This window comes from Mytilus galloprovincialis, chromosome 7 (assembly GCF_965363235.1).
Source record: "Mytilus galloprovincialis chromosome 7, xbMytGall1.hap1.1, whole genome shotgun sequence".
Lineage (NCBI taxonomy): Eukaryota > Metazoa > Mollusca > Bivalvia > Mytilida > Mytilidae > Mytilus > Mytilus galloprovincialis.
In genome coordinates, this window is record NC_134844.1 from 35,577,731 (window position 1) to 35,590,398 (window position 12,668).

At 30.1% G+C, this 12,668-nt stretch overlaps 1 protein-coding gene across 1 annotated transcript in view; it reads left to right on the forward strand.

Moving 5' to 3' along the window:
* Nucleotides 1-10,977, forward strand: part of LOC143082873 (uncharacterized) — a 42,787-nt gene extending 31,810 nt beyond the window's left edge. The window contains exons 7-11 of the mRNA XM_076258842.1: nt 2,809-3,000; nt 4,313-4,369; nt 6,179-7,715; nt 8,584-8,675; nt 10,824-10,977. Of these exons, the coding sequence (XP_076114957.1) occupies nt 2,809-3,000; nt 4,313-4,369; nt 6,179-7,715; nt 8,584-8,675; nt 10,824-10,930 (1,985 nt within the window). The 3' untranslated portion in view covers nt 10,931-10,977. The remainder of the gene's footprint in view (nt 1-2,808; nt 3,001-4,312; nt 4,370-6,178; nt 7,716-8,583; nt 8,676-10,823) is intronic.
* The last annotated feature ends 1,691 nt before the right edge of the window (nt 10,978-12,668 follow it).

The window sequence follows — 12,668 nt, forward strand, 5'->3', positions numbered from 1 at the left end:
AACATCATGATAAATTATGAACGTGTTACACACAAAGGTATCAACGCCACAATACGTGACGTCACATGTTAATTTCTAAAAATAGAATGTGAAATTGGGATTATGTTTTTAATGGTGTTGTTTTCTGTAATTTCTAACCCTTTTGTTCGAATGTTTATATAGAATTGTGTTTGTAGTGCTGCAATTATTTGTATTTTCCATTCATGACGGTTTTTCTTCTAAATCAAAACTGTGTTAAATCAAATACATCATGTGCATATAGTTACTTTAAGCTTAAAATAATATAAATGAACTAGCTGATTAGATATCTTCACTTTTATATACATAAAGAAAATGAAAAAAGAATTCAAACCACAAACGATAAGAAAAAAGCACAATATCTAACGAGATTTGCAAACGAAACATCATAACTGAAAACGTGAATGTTGGATGTATACCAAAATAAGTCTTATAACATTGCGAATTCTGTAAACCAGTCAAATTGAATATGTCACGATCGGTACTTGGCAGACCAGACGACATAAATGGTAAACCACGATCTTAGACGTGGTAAAATTGTCATTATATAGTTAAGTCACAGACATATCGAATATATCAATCAATGCGTGGATTGTGTCAATAAATAATTTATGGAGTGTCATTTTTAACCTTTCCTTCTTAAGAGTTATAACTTTGTTGTAGCAGTTCCAGCGTAAGGTTCTCACTCATGTTTAGAAAGGTCCGTATAATGTTAGAATAAGGGAATTTATGATTTGGAAGTTAAAATTGTCCCGTTTGTCATAAATTTTAGTGTGAAGTCGTCCATCGGTGTCGATATTAAGGAAACGACCAGGGCATGAATTAGTCCTTCCAGTATCAGTAATATCCATAATTTCACGTTCACTGAGATATATATGAGATATAAGTACTGACTGAAATATTTGTTATTCATTGAAGGACATTATCAATATATCTGAAAGCCAAAATTAAGAATTCCGAAAGTTGATTTTTCCTTTCGTCTTTTAGAAGTTTCTGAATGAATTCTGCTTCATACGAATACAAATAAATATTGGCCAGTAAGGGTTTACAATAAGTTTCCGTTCGATAATCGAGTGTGTTGAAATATCAATCCTTCAAACTCAACAACAGTTATCGATTAAAAAAAAACCCTGTATTTCTGTATCTGATCGAATCAGTGTTTTGTTTCAACGAAATAAGATTATTATCACAAAAAAACAAGAAATTTGCTGTATCAACGACAGATTTGTCATGTAAAGAGTATAAAGCATCCACAATTTCCGGTTTCTTGAATGGTTAGAAACCCTTGTGCTCATAGTACCTCGTTCTATCATACTTGAACTATAGCCACTCTGAAACTACAAAATGGCATAAAAACTGCACACCGAAGATAGAACAACAACGACTTAAAATGAGGGTTTCATCATTGTAATCCGCAAACTTTCTCAGAAACAAGGAACACCTTATGTAACTCATTGGGGAAAGAAATTCAGAAAACCCTAAAATTAATCCTCGGCAAAAATTAAAGATAAACCAATATTTAACTCTAGGAAAAAACAACACCATCAGAACACTGAACACCTTGTTCCGCTTAGAAAACCATATTCCCATTATTGTAAAAACTCATCTAAAAATAAGGCTTATAATTTTTATAAATTTAAAAAATTTGCATGATAAAGTACAAATTCTGATTTGTCTCCAATGTATCAAACTGTTGAAAGAAATATGTTGAGAGTGATTTCCCATTTTTTGGCTCAGTTTACAAAATGTATTTTAAATTGTTTCAAACATCAATATTGATCATAAAAACTAATTATAAACATTATTTGTTATAATCTTTGAATTCTGTCAACTTCATTATCAATTATGAGAAAATGGCAAAGAAAAAAAATGCAAACTTCTTTAAAGTTGATAGTTAATATAGTGTTCAGGTTAGAAGTATTATAGTTGTGTTTTACCTTTATAGTATTGACGGACAATTGTATACCATAATATATAGCAGTGCTAAGCGCATGATACGCATATATATATCAATATTTGAAGTATCTTATCAATTATTTACTGATTAATACCTGATAAAGTCAAAAGTAGTAAGTTATTATTCCACCTTATGTGATAATACTGTAGTTTGATTGGGTTAGAGACTTGGTATTTTTCACCAATTTCGATGTATTGAGATTTTCTTTTCCCTGCCGGTGTATTTGTCATTAGGGAAGTCCATGTGCTGGGGTATTTTTATGCCCCACCTACGATAGTAGAGGGGCATTATGTTTTCTGGTCTGTGCGTCCGTCCGTCCGTCTGTCTGTTCGTTCGTCCGTCTGTCCGTTCGTCCGTCCGTCTGTCCCGCTTCAGGTTAAAGTTTTTGGTCGAGGTAGTTTTTGATGAAGTTGAAGTCCAATCGACTTCAAACTTGGTACACATGTTCCCTATGATATGATCTTTCTAATTTTAATGCCAAATTAGAGATTTCACCCCAATTTCACGGTCCACTGAACATAGAAAATGATAGTGCGAGTGGGGCATTCGTGTACTGAGGACACATTCTTGTTTAGTATTTAATTTATCGGAGACGGTGTACCATAACAAAACTGAAAGCCACAGTCATATATTGTGTTTAATACAAAATGTACATCCTTATTACTTTTGTATGCATTTAAATTTGATAAGACAAGTATAAAAGACATCATTTGATACACAAAATTGGGAGAGTAAAGAAATTTTGTAATCACAAACAATTTCACTTGATGTCTTTTAAGCAGTTTTTCCATGATTTGTTTTTATCATACCAGTTCTTTTCTATTTTTTTTTAGTTAAACCGAAACATCCAACTGGGAGTGTCAGAAAAGATTTGAAATCGCCAACTGATGATGAAGATTCTGATGATGAAGATTTTGATGAAGAAGATGATGAAGAAGATGACGAAGAAGATATAGATATAGGGGAACCAGAATTCGTACCAGCAGAGTCCCCTGTGCATGCTTCTTCTGGAAAACATGTTCAAAGTAAATAGACCTCACTTTTTTTCTCTTTTACTTACTAGAATATCGTAGAACGAAATATCCTTTTGTTTTTTCTTGTTGTTACTTCTTTTATATTCCTTTGAAAGTATGATGGTGTGTTAACATATAAGCACAATATAGACCTCATTAAAAAGGCTTGATAAATGATCGATATATATCCAAAGGATGTGGCTTTTTCTTTTTTAAATTTTGAAATGTCCTTAAGAATGATTACATAGGCATCATCAACATTTATGATGGTCACTTTGACGTTTCTTGATATTCTATGTTGTAAACTATATATTGAAGATGTATATTGCATTGACTTTAAGAAATAGTTTTCACATTCATTTTTTAACTGGTTTGAAAAGATAATGGTTGGTACAATTGTGTTATTTTTATATTGCAGTGATATTCATAAAAAAGCATTAGATACAAAATAAAAGGGGGGAACCCTACAAGTAGAATACAAAAAGACAGCCCTTTGGCAAAATGATAAAAAAAGAAAGTCAAATAACGGCCAACTCTACACAACTTATACAAGTAATGTTACGCAAAATGAACTCCACAAAAAAACGGTTGTGAACTCCGTGAGGATGTTCAGTTCCCGTTTAGTAAGTGGTACCCATCGCGTTATTCGTTGCAAGTCGACGTCAAACCTTGGGGGAATATAACTAGATTGTAGCTACAATAAAAATTTCAAAATATCCGTACTCAACTGTAGCACATAATATCAACCATAAAAAGGTACAGAAGATGTTTTTCTGACAATATGAAGAATTCAAACATTACAAACACACTGAAACTAGTATTATTTCATAAATGTAAGAAGACTTAAGATATTGAAAAACACGGATTTACTGACATAGTGAAGTTTTTATCTACGCCGGTTGGCTTTATAACGACCAAAGACTAGGCTTATGGTACATACAAGTCATTCAAATACACAATAACTATCCCTTGTGAAATAAGTGAAGTAAAATTCAAACAAACTATTCAATCGGACAACTATTCTAAAGAGAACAAGGAATATAGTTGTAGATAAAAACTAATTCACGACAATCCTTTGCCAATATTCCTTGGCATTTTTCTATATTTATATTTGTTTACTTAAAGATATGCACCACATGTACATGATGTAGTAACTATGGATTTTGTGATTTTTTGGATAAGAAAATAGAAATGTTGAAAAACATAGCTAGCCTATGTATTAATGTACAGATATGAGGGTTTTTTTTATTCTTAAAAACACAACTGTTGTTTATTAATGTGTGTGTATGTTATGCTTTAGTTCTAACATAATGTAATATTTCAGATAAAATCGAGCCATGTTCTATTAAAAAGTACTTGCATTGTTATCAGAAAAAATATGGTAAGTTGTTAAATAGTAAGCTATTAGACATCCAATATTTGTAGAACTAATTGTCAAACAAGATATCAATATGAATATATAGCAAACATTCTAATAAGAATAATATATACTGAAGTATAATGAATTGTAATAAAGAACAAATTGTAATATTATGATTGAATTTTGCCTGTTTTGCATCTCCACTTTTAAATCATTATAACGAATATGAATTTGCATTCCTGCATCGGAAGATAAAGAACACAAATTATATTCTGACAAATGAAAATTTTATTTTTCTTAAACAGTATTCTTGCATTCTTCTCACTTGACATTAGAAAAGTTTTCATATTTGTTTTTCACAAAGTTTTATCTACGATTTTCTTTAATCTGTAATTGTTAAATTAACAACAATTTTAATCACTGCTCACTTGATCTTTTTACAATCGCACAATTTCAATTATTCATACTTACTAGATAATCAAACCAGATAATTAATTTTGAATGTAACACGTCTTCTGATTGGCCGACGTTGATTTGTTTTTTAGCCTATAGACATAATTTAGTCATGTGACCGTGACATCATCCACGTTTTTTTAGGGTTTACTCCGGGTTAAAATTTAATTTAGAATTAAATAATAAAGAAATGATGTATCCCTCTATTCGAAATAACAAAAAAAAATATATGGTGCACACTTTATAATAACCCGCTTTGCTGGTTATTAAGTGTGCACCACATTTTTTATGTCATTTCTTCATAGACAGAAAAAATATTACAGTCATTTATTAAATAGACAAGACGAGACATAAACTTCATTACAGTCTCCCAAGATATAAAATATGCAACAAAACAGCATAATAAAACACAAGATGAAGAGTTATGAGAGACCAAGTTGGAACTATTAAGTATATATTTAATCAATCAATATATAACCAAATTGGTTCCTATCATAAGTGCTTCAACTGAAAACTGTATAAGCTAAAACACTAAAATATTGCTGCAGAAAACGAGAGTGGGTAACCTTACTGAAATTTGCTATACTTCGGGTCTTTCTTTGGTTTGATCAACCATTCAATGTTTCTACATTAAATTTGGGATTTGAGTATTTTGGGTTCGAGCATCACTGAAGAGGAAATTAATTCTAGAAATGCAAATCTCTAGCAGTAAATTTGATACTGTTAATATCATGATTACACATTCATAAATTACTTATATTATTATAGTGTTTTGTTTTCCTATTTCATAAGTTGTTTTGGTATACATTGTATATAAAATCAGAACGTTATCTTTTATAAAAAAAAAGCTTAAATAAATTGAAACAACACTGACAAATAATAAATGATAAAAAAAAAATCTCATACAAACAAACAAAAATCATTACTAAACACAATAATTTAATCCACCATTTTCTACATTTGAAAATGCCTGTACCAAGTCAGGAATATGACAGTTCTTGTCCATACGTTTTTGATGCGTTTTGTTATTTGATTTTGCCATGTGATTACGGACTTTCCGAACTGGTTTTCCTCTAAGTTTAGTATTTTTGTGATTTTACTTTTTAACCAATACAATGAATGATAGCCTAACTTATATCACATGAAAAGCTCGAATCGACAAAAATGGCAGTTTCTTAAAGAGTAAAGTAAGCGTCGTGCTAGAGTAAAGTTATTGAGTGTTTGTTTTTTCTTTAATTTATTTGAACAGGGCACTATAAAATATCAAGATGAAAGTAACATAGATAATTATTACAAAAAAAATACAGCGTGGATTTAATAAATGTCCTTTGAGTCTTAAGATAATAAATGTGTTTATTAGATTACCTCTGCTTGCAGATTTGGCATACATTGATTACAATTTGCATTGCAACTGCCCTGCACCTTGTTCCGCCAGATTATATAAACCGTTGATGTCTTATGCGTCAACCGTGGAAAAAGAAGATGATGGAAATAAACAAACAAGTATTCATTCTAGTGGCACTGAAATACAAGGAAATCTCACTTTACAAGCCAAAGTGCAAAAAGCAGTTGAAATAAAACACAGAAAGAATATAGTCAGACGAAAAGTATTCAATCAAATACGTAGCAACTTTATGCAGGAGTATAAAAACTATAAACTGATGATTGGTCATGACATGCTTATGTATAAATGGAAAACAAAGTTCTCAAATATGCTAGAGTATGATCGGAAATGTATAGAAAAGATGAAAGAATTGTTTTTATTTCAGATATACAACCTAGAATATAATTTTATTTTGGCTCGTCAAGAAATGGAAGAAGAAACGATATCAAATGTGTGTCAAGGATACAATGAAATCCGATCAATTATTGAAAATACGTTAATGTCCTTATCCGTGAAGAATCGTGAGAGCAAATCAAATGTTTTATTTTACCCAACACAGCTGTTTCTTCAAAGCAAATTGGAAAATGTTGACAACGCTGCTGATAACATATCAACACTTTTCAATTCGTATAGCTTAGGAAAACCTATTTTTCATTACTCGTTTAAAAACTATAGCGAGAGCTACAATATGTTTATTGTCCCAAAAAAGTTACTAAGAGATTCCATGCGCCATTATATTGAATATTCTCAGAAATATTCGTCAGCAGTAAATGGAGACATTGAAAGTGTACGTGTGAGCTTAAATGAATACTTGTCGTTGCTTAAGAGCGTGATGGAGTCTGGAAATCTGAATGAAAAGCGCATGTCTAAAGTCAGTAAAAATTACAAAGACAACTGTAAAGCTTTCTTGTACAATAAACGTGTTTTCTATAAGGAATGTCTTGATAGACCAATTGAAATATTAAAAACAAATTATAAAAACTTCACCTCTTTGACAGATAAGTATTTAAAATCAATGGAATTTGTTTTGAAAAAATATAACCAATTCAAAACAAAACTTGTAGAGAAGCCTGATTTAACAGAGTTTTTACTGTTATTACAAGACTACTTGATCAAACCGAATATTACTAAAGATGATTTGTATAGAAAATCACGCTTAACCAAATTAAGCATAGCTAGAATTGTATCAGATTTTGATGGATTGAAAAGAATACAAAATACTGTATATGATAAATTGTCCGAAAATAAACAGCCAATAGCCGATATCTGGAGAGTGATCAAATACGATGAAAATATGAAGACGTTTTATAATTCAGTGAACAAATCCATTTTTTCAAAAACTCATTTCACATATTTTAAAAATGGGTTTAGATATGGAGGATCTGGTAACATTTTCAGTTTAGCTCAATGGTGGTGGAGACCAAGTGATGTCGTGTATGGTGTTTCAAATTTAGAAAAACGATTTGATGATTTATATGAAGACTTGAATTTATTCAAGAAGCAAACGAGAATTGATGATTACTTTAACAAGTAAGTTTTACAAATGATTTCTAAATCAGTTTAGATATTTAGTGAACAAAACATAAAAGCGAAATGGTTTTAATTAATCGTTTATATATATGTTAATCTTGACTGATATGTTCCTTTTTTAAGATAAGTTATTAGTTGTTACTATTATTTTTATTTATTATTCTTAATTTTTATTAAACTTCACATTTAATATGTGCATATAATCAACTCTATCACAACCCTAATATATTATAAAAAGAAGCCATTAAATTCTGATAATTACATATCTATGATACATGTCATGTTATTAGTAAGTGCAGTCTTATTCTATATTGAAGTTCTCAGTTATTGACACACAGTCAAAGTTTTGAATTATAACGAAACTACATGTAATGTGATTACAACCATATATGCAGCTATATAATTGGGTCTGGTCCCTTAATGTTTTTTTCTTGATAATTCTATATGATATAAAACGTTGAAGAAATATTGTAGGCGTTCTTTTCTTCAACACTGAAAGTTTTGTATGTGCAATATATCTCTCAAGTCCAAGTTTTTAGACTTACAATGTATACTATAAACGTTTATTGTGTGGCTACATGGCGTTTCTTTTGTGAATTAAGTATTATATTTTTGACGAATTGACTAATGCATTTGTTCAGTTTTGAATACTTCAAATCACTATGATGTACAGCCTACTACTATTAAAAGGAGATTTAACAAAAACAAATATAAGAAACGTTTTTGTTCAAAATCATGTCAAATATGTAATACAATTCAGCAGTACATCATATCGCCATTTGTCCACCTTTACGGGACACCACACAAGTTCTGACGATTATTTTAATTGTAAATCACAACACGAATTTATTATATTATTTTTTTGCAGGACCAATTTTTTGCCAATAGATATTTTCTTCAGAGAGCTGAGCTTTATGGAAATAAAACAACAAGAAGCCTATGATTTATGGGCATTTTTTTGTAAGTATCCAAATAGAGGTAACAACAGATGACGTTTTTCAAATATTTATCATATAAGGACTTTTTGACGAGGACAATACGTAAAATAGGGACCTGTTCATAAAATATGAAAGAGGACTTTGTTCAAGTGTCTATATAATATAACAGGTCCCATGATAATAACGTATGGCTGAGTGAAAGTCCCTAAATCATATACTACACATGTAAACAGTGAATCATGGAAATGGACTTCAATGTTCTTTCTGTGTATTTTTCGTGTTGTTTATTCTTTAGTTTTCTATGTTGTGTCATGTGTGCTGTTGTTTGTTTGTCTTTTTCAGTTTTAGCCATGGCGTTGTCAGTTTGTTTTAGATTTATGAGTTATATAAATATATAGATGGAAAATAGTGTATTTATACTTAGAAAAGGCTTTAGGTACATGCAATACAATTTGAATCAAGTGTTGAAATAACCTATGAAAAAAGGAAAGCATACTACACCATATATAAGTCGCTTAAAAGGAAGTCAAATGATTGAAATAATTGACAGTCACATTCCAAACTTAATACAATTGCTAATGTAAATCAAAGTGCAAGTTGAACCTGGTTAAATAATAACGACCTATCGTCCCTATTATATGACAAGCAGGTCATTTCAATTCCAATTATATGAGAATTTTGGAAATCACAATCTGGTGTTCATTCGATTTTCTATATTACAATTTGTTGCCTCGATTTTTTCCTTCTTGATCGAACTAATCGATTTGAACAACGATAAGCTACTATTGCCTTGATTCTGCAAATACATTGATTGTTGATTATAATTTTGCAAAATAAAAGTATTGAAAAACAAATGAAAAAATACAAAGGTGTCATATACTATGGATTCATTCATTTTGTATGATCCAATTTTCAAGGATTGGAGAAACACCTTTCTCAAGGATATTTGATTTCAATGTTTAGCCAAGGTCAGCATGACACATCTGTAACATATTTGTTTTGCATTTAAAGTACATATCATTAAAACGCGTTACACATTGAACATTGCATGCAATTATAAGAAATTTGGACAGAAGCTTTTTATAACAAAAAACGGTTTCTAGAGCAAAATTTGAAAATATGTTTTTCCTTTCGTTTTTTTTTGTTTGTATCAATAAAAGGACTCTGCTTGTTTTCCATTCAACATTTATATACAGTATCAGGTCAACAATTTTCGGTCATGGATAACTTTGTCAAACTTAAATGGAATTTTACAAACATTTTGACAGAAGCTTTTTTTTTTTTTTTTTTATGTCAAAACACTATATTTATTATTATTTTTTTTTTTTTAACATTATCATATAATTTAAGAATAAAATACGTTTTTTTCTTCTTAATTTATTGATGAAAGGACTAAGCTCGTTTTCCATTTTCCATTTAGATCTTCAATTTAGACAGAAGCTTTTTAAATACCAAAACACTATTTTTTATAAGATTCTATGATAATTAGAAATATATTGATAACGTTTCTTTCATTTTAAGTATTTTATCTAATGGATGAAAATACTGATTTGCACTAAACGTTAAAATACAATTTGTTTCCAATCAATTAATTTATTAAACTTTATGGAATGTTACGTTCATTTGACTAAAGGTTTCTTGCGGTCATTAAGTAGCATGTTAAGAAGAAAAAACAGATTTTTGTATTGCTACTTTCGGAAGTCGGAATTACAATCGAAATTCAGCGTACCGACAATGGGTTTTGTTCTTTTCAAAATTCATACCAAGGTATATTAAAACTCAGAAGTCAAAAACAAACTTAAAACAATGGAAAAAAGAGAAAAATAACGTTTAGGAAACAACAGTACATAAAATACAACAAACTAAAGACAGAGCAAGACGAATCTCACAATAAACAAAATAATGTTATATAAAATAAGTTTGAAATCATCAAGATTTTTATTTAGACTTTTCACATTCATATCAATCATTTCCTGACATATTTAATTTAAAAGATTTACTAAAAATTCAAATAAAAAATACGCTACATGGCCATTCCAGTCTCTTGCGACAAATCAATGTTTAAGTCCCGTTTCCTACAAACTCAAATACATATAAAAAAAGTTTTATATCTATTTCTCAATATTTTAATTTAATGTTATATATTTCTATCAATTTATTACATTTTCAGGCGATGTTGGAGGAGCACTTGGTTTATTTGTTGGCGCAAGTGCAGTAACTCTTTTTGAGTTTTTGGACTGTTTGGTACACGTGGTATTATCATTACGTAAAAAATAACTTGTACTTAATTCATTATATAAATTTCAATAAAATTATATATTTTATTTACCTCTTTAATGGATCAGCATAAACCTTAGTTAACGGGAAAAAAACAAGTCTTAATAATGTTCTGATTGTCAGTTAGTTTCAACTGGTTATTTTTTGTTCAAATATATCAGTTATATACTAGTGGTCGGGTTGTTGTCGCTTTGACATATTCCTCATTTCCTTTCTCAATTTTAGGAAATAAAAGAAACGATACAAAGCAATGTATTTTCCATATGTTATGTGGAATTAGATACATTTTACCAAGATTAATAATTGCAAAATTTTCCAGAGTGTTATTTCTTATCATTTTGATTGATATAAAGCAAATACTGTGGATTCATTAGTTTTCGTTGGATACAAATTTTCGTGGTTTCGTGTGTACAGGTAACCCACGAATTCAAATTTTTAGTGAAGTACAATTTTTCTATTGGCTTTGTGTGCAGATTTATGCAAAAAATGGCAACAATAGCATATATCACTGTTCGAAAGTCATTTATCGATTGAAAAAGGTTAAGTTAGCCTGATCTAAATTAGCCAATTGTTGGATACTCAAGGTAATCAACATAATCGTGTGTACAGAAAGTTGGTTTTAGATGCTAAAGCATTGAAATGGGAAGATTTGAGGAAAAGGCTTTCACAAATGTTTCATGTGACAAATAAGTCTAGAAATGTTTTTTTTAACAAATGACTTTAACTTAACCATTAACATAACTGTTTTCATGTAACCAACAAGCAGAGAAATCATGATAGGAAATTCCAAAATCACAGATACCAGGCTTTAAATTGTGAACGCAAGACTCTTTCTTTGCATAAATGCTAGCTCTGAAATATATGAACAAACTGATAGATATATACTCCATTTGCTGAATAAGGAGGAACGTTTCTGCTCAGAAATTGAATTACCAATTTGGAGGCTGAAATCGTCTCTTCTGTCGTAAAGTTTTGTTCTCAACCGACAATCACTGTCAAATTTTAGATGTAAGACTCAACTATCTGGTGTATCCTTTATTTCAAGTTGGAATGGATACATTCGTTCAACAAGACACTAAATAATGATGTTAAAGAATAATGTAAGCTTGTATTCGTTTTCCTTTAGACGTTTCTGTATGACTGAAATCTCCTTCATATGATAATAAAAAACAGGTCGGAATATTTGGAATACCATAAGCCTCATAAAATCAAATCAAGGTACCAAGATTATAAGTTGATACGCCAGGCATCTAATGGAAACAGTTGGAAAATCTAATACAAAGTTTTTGCGTAAAATGTCCTGTACCAAGTCAGGAAAATGGCCATTGTTATATTATAGCTCGTTGCTGTCTTTTGTTACATTTTAATGATGTGTTTCTGTTGTGTCGTTGTTCTCCTCTTATATTTGATGCGTTTCCCTTAGTTTTAGTTTGTAACCCGGATTTGTTTTTTTTCTCTATTGATTTATGAGTACAGAGGTATACTACTGTTGCCTTTATTTAGAGGACATTGAAAACCAAACATTCAGATGTGTTGTGCAAAATACGGCGGAGGCTATATATATCTGAAGGTAGAAATATCTAAGTCTTTCAATTTCTTCAACCTTTTATAAACAGTTAATTTATTTCAAAATACCCCCTATGATAAATTAACAATTTTACGCAACAGTTCGAACAACTTGAATGAGCTGGCGATACCCTCGGGAATGAAGACTGACTTCATGTATTGTTGTATAAGT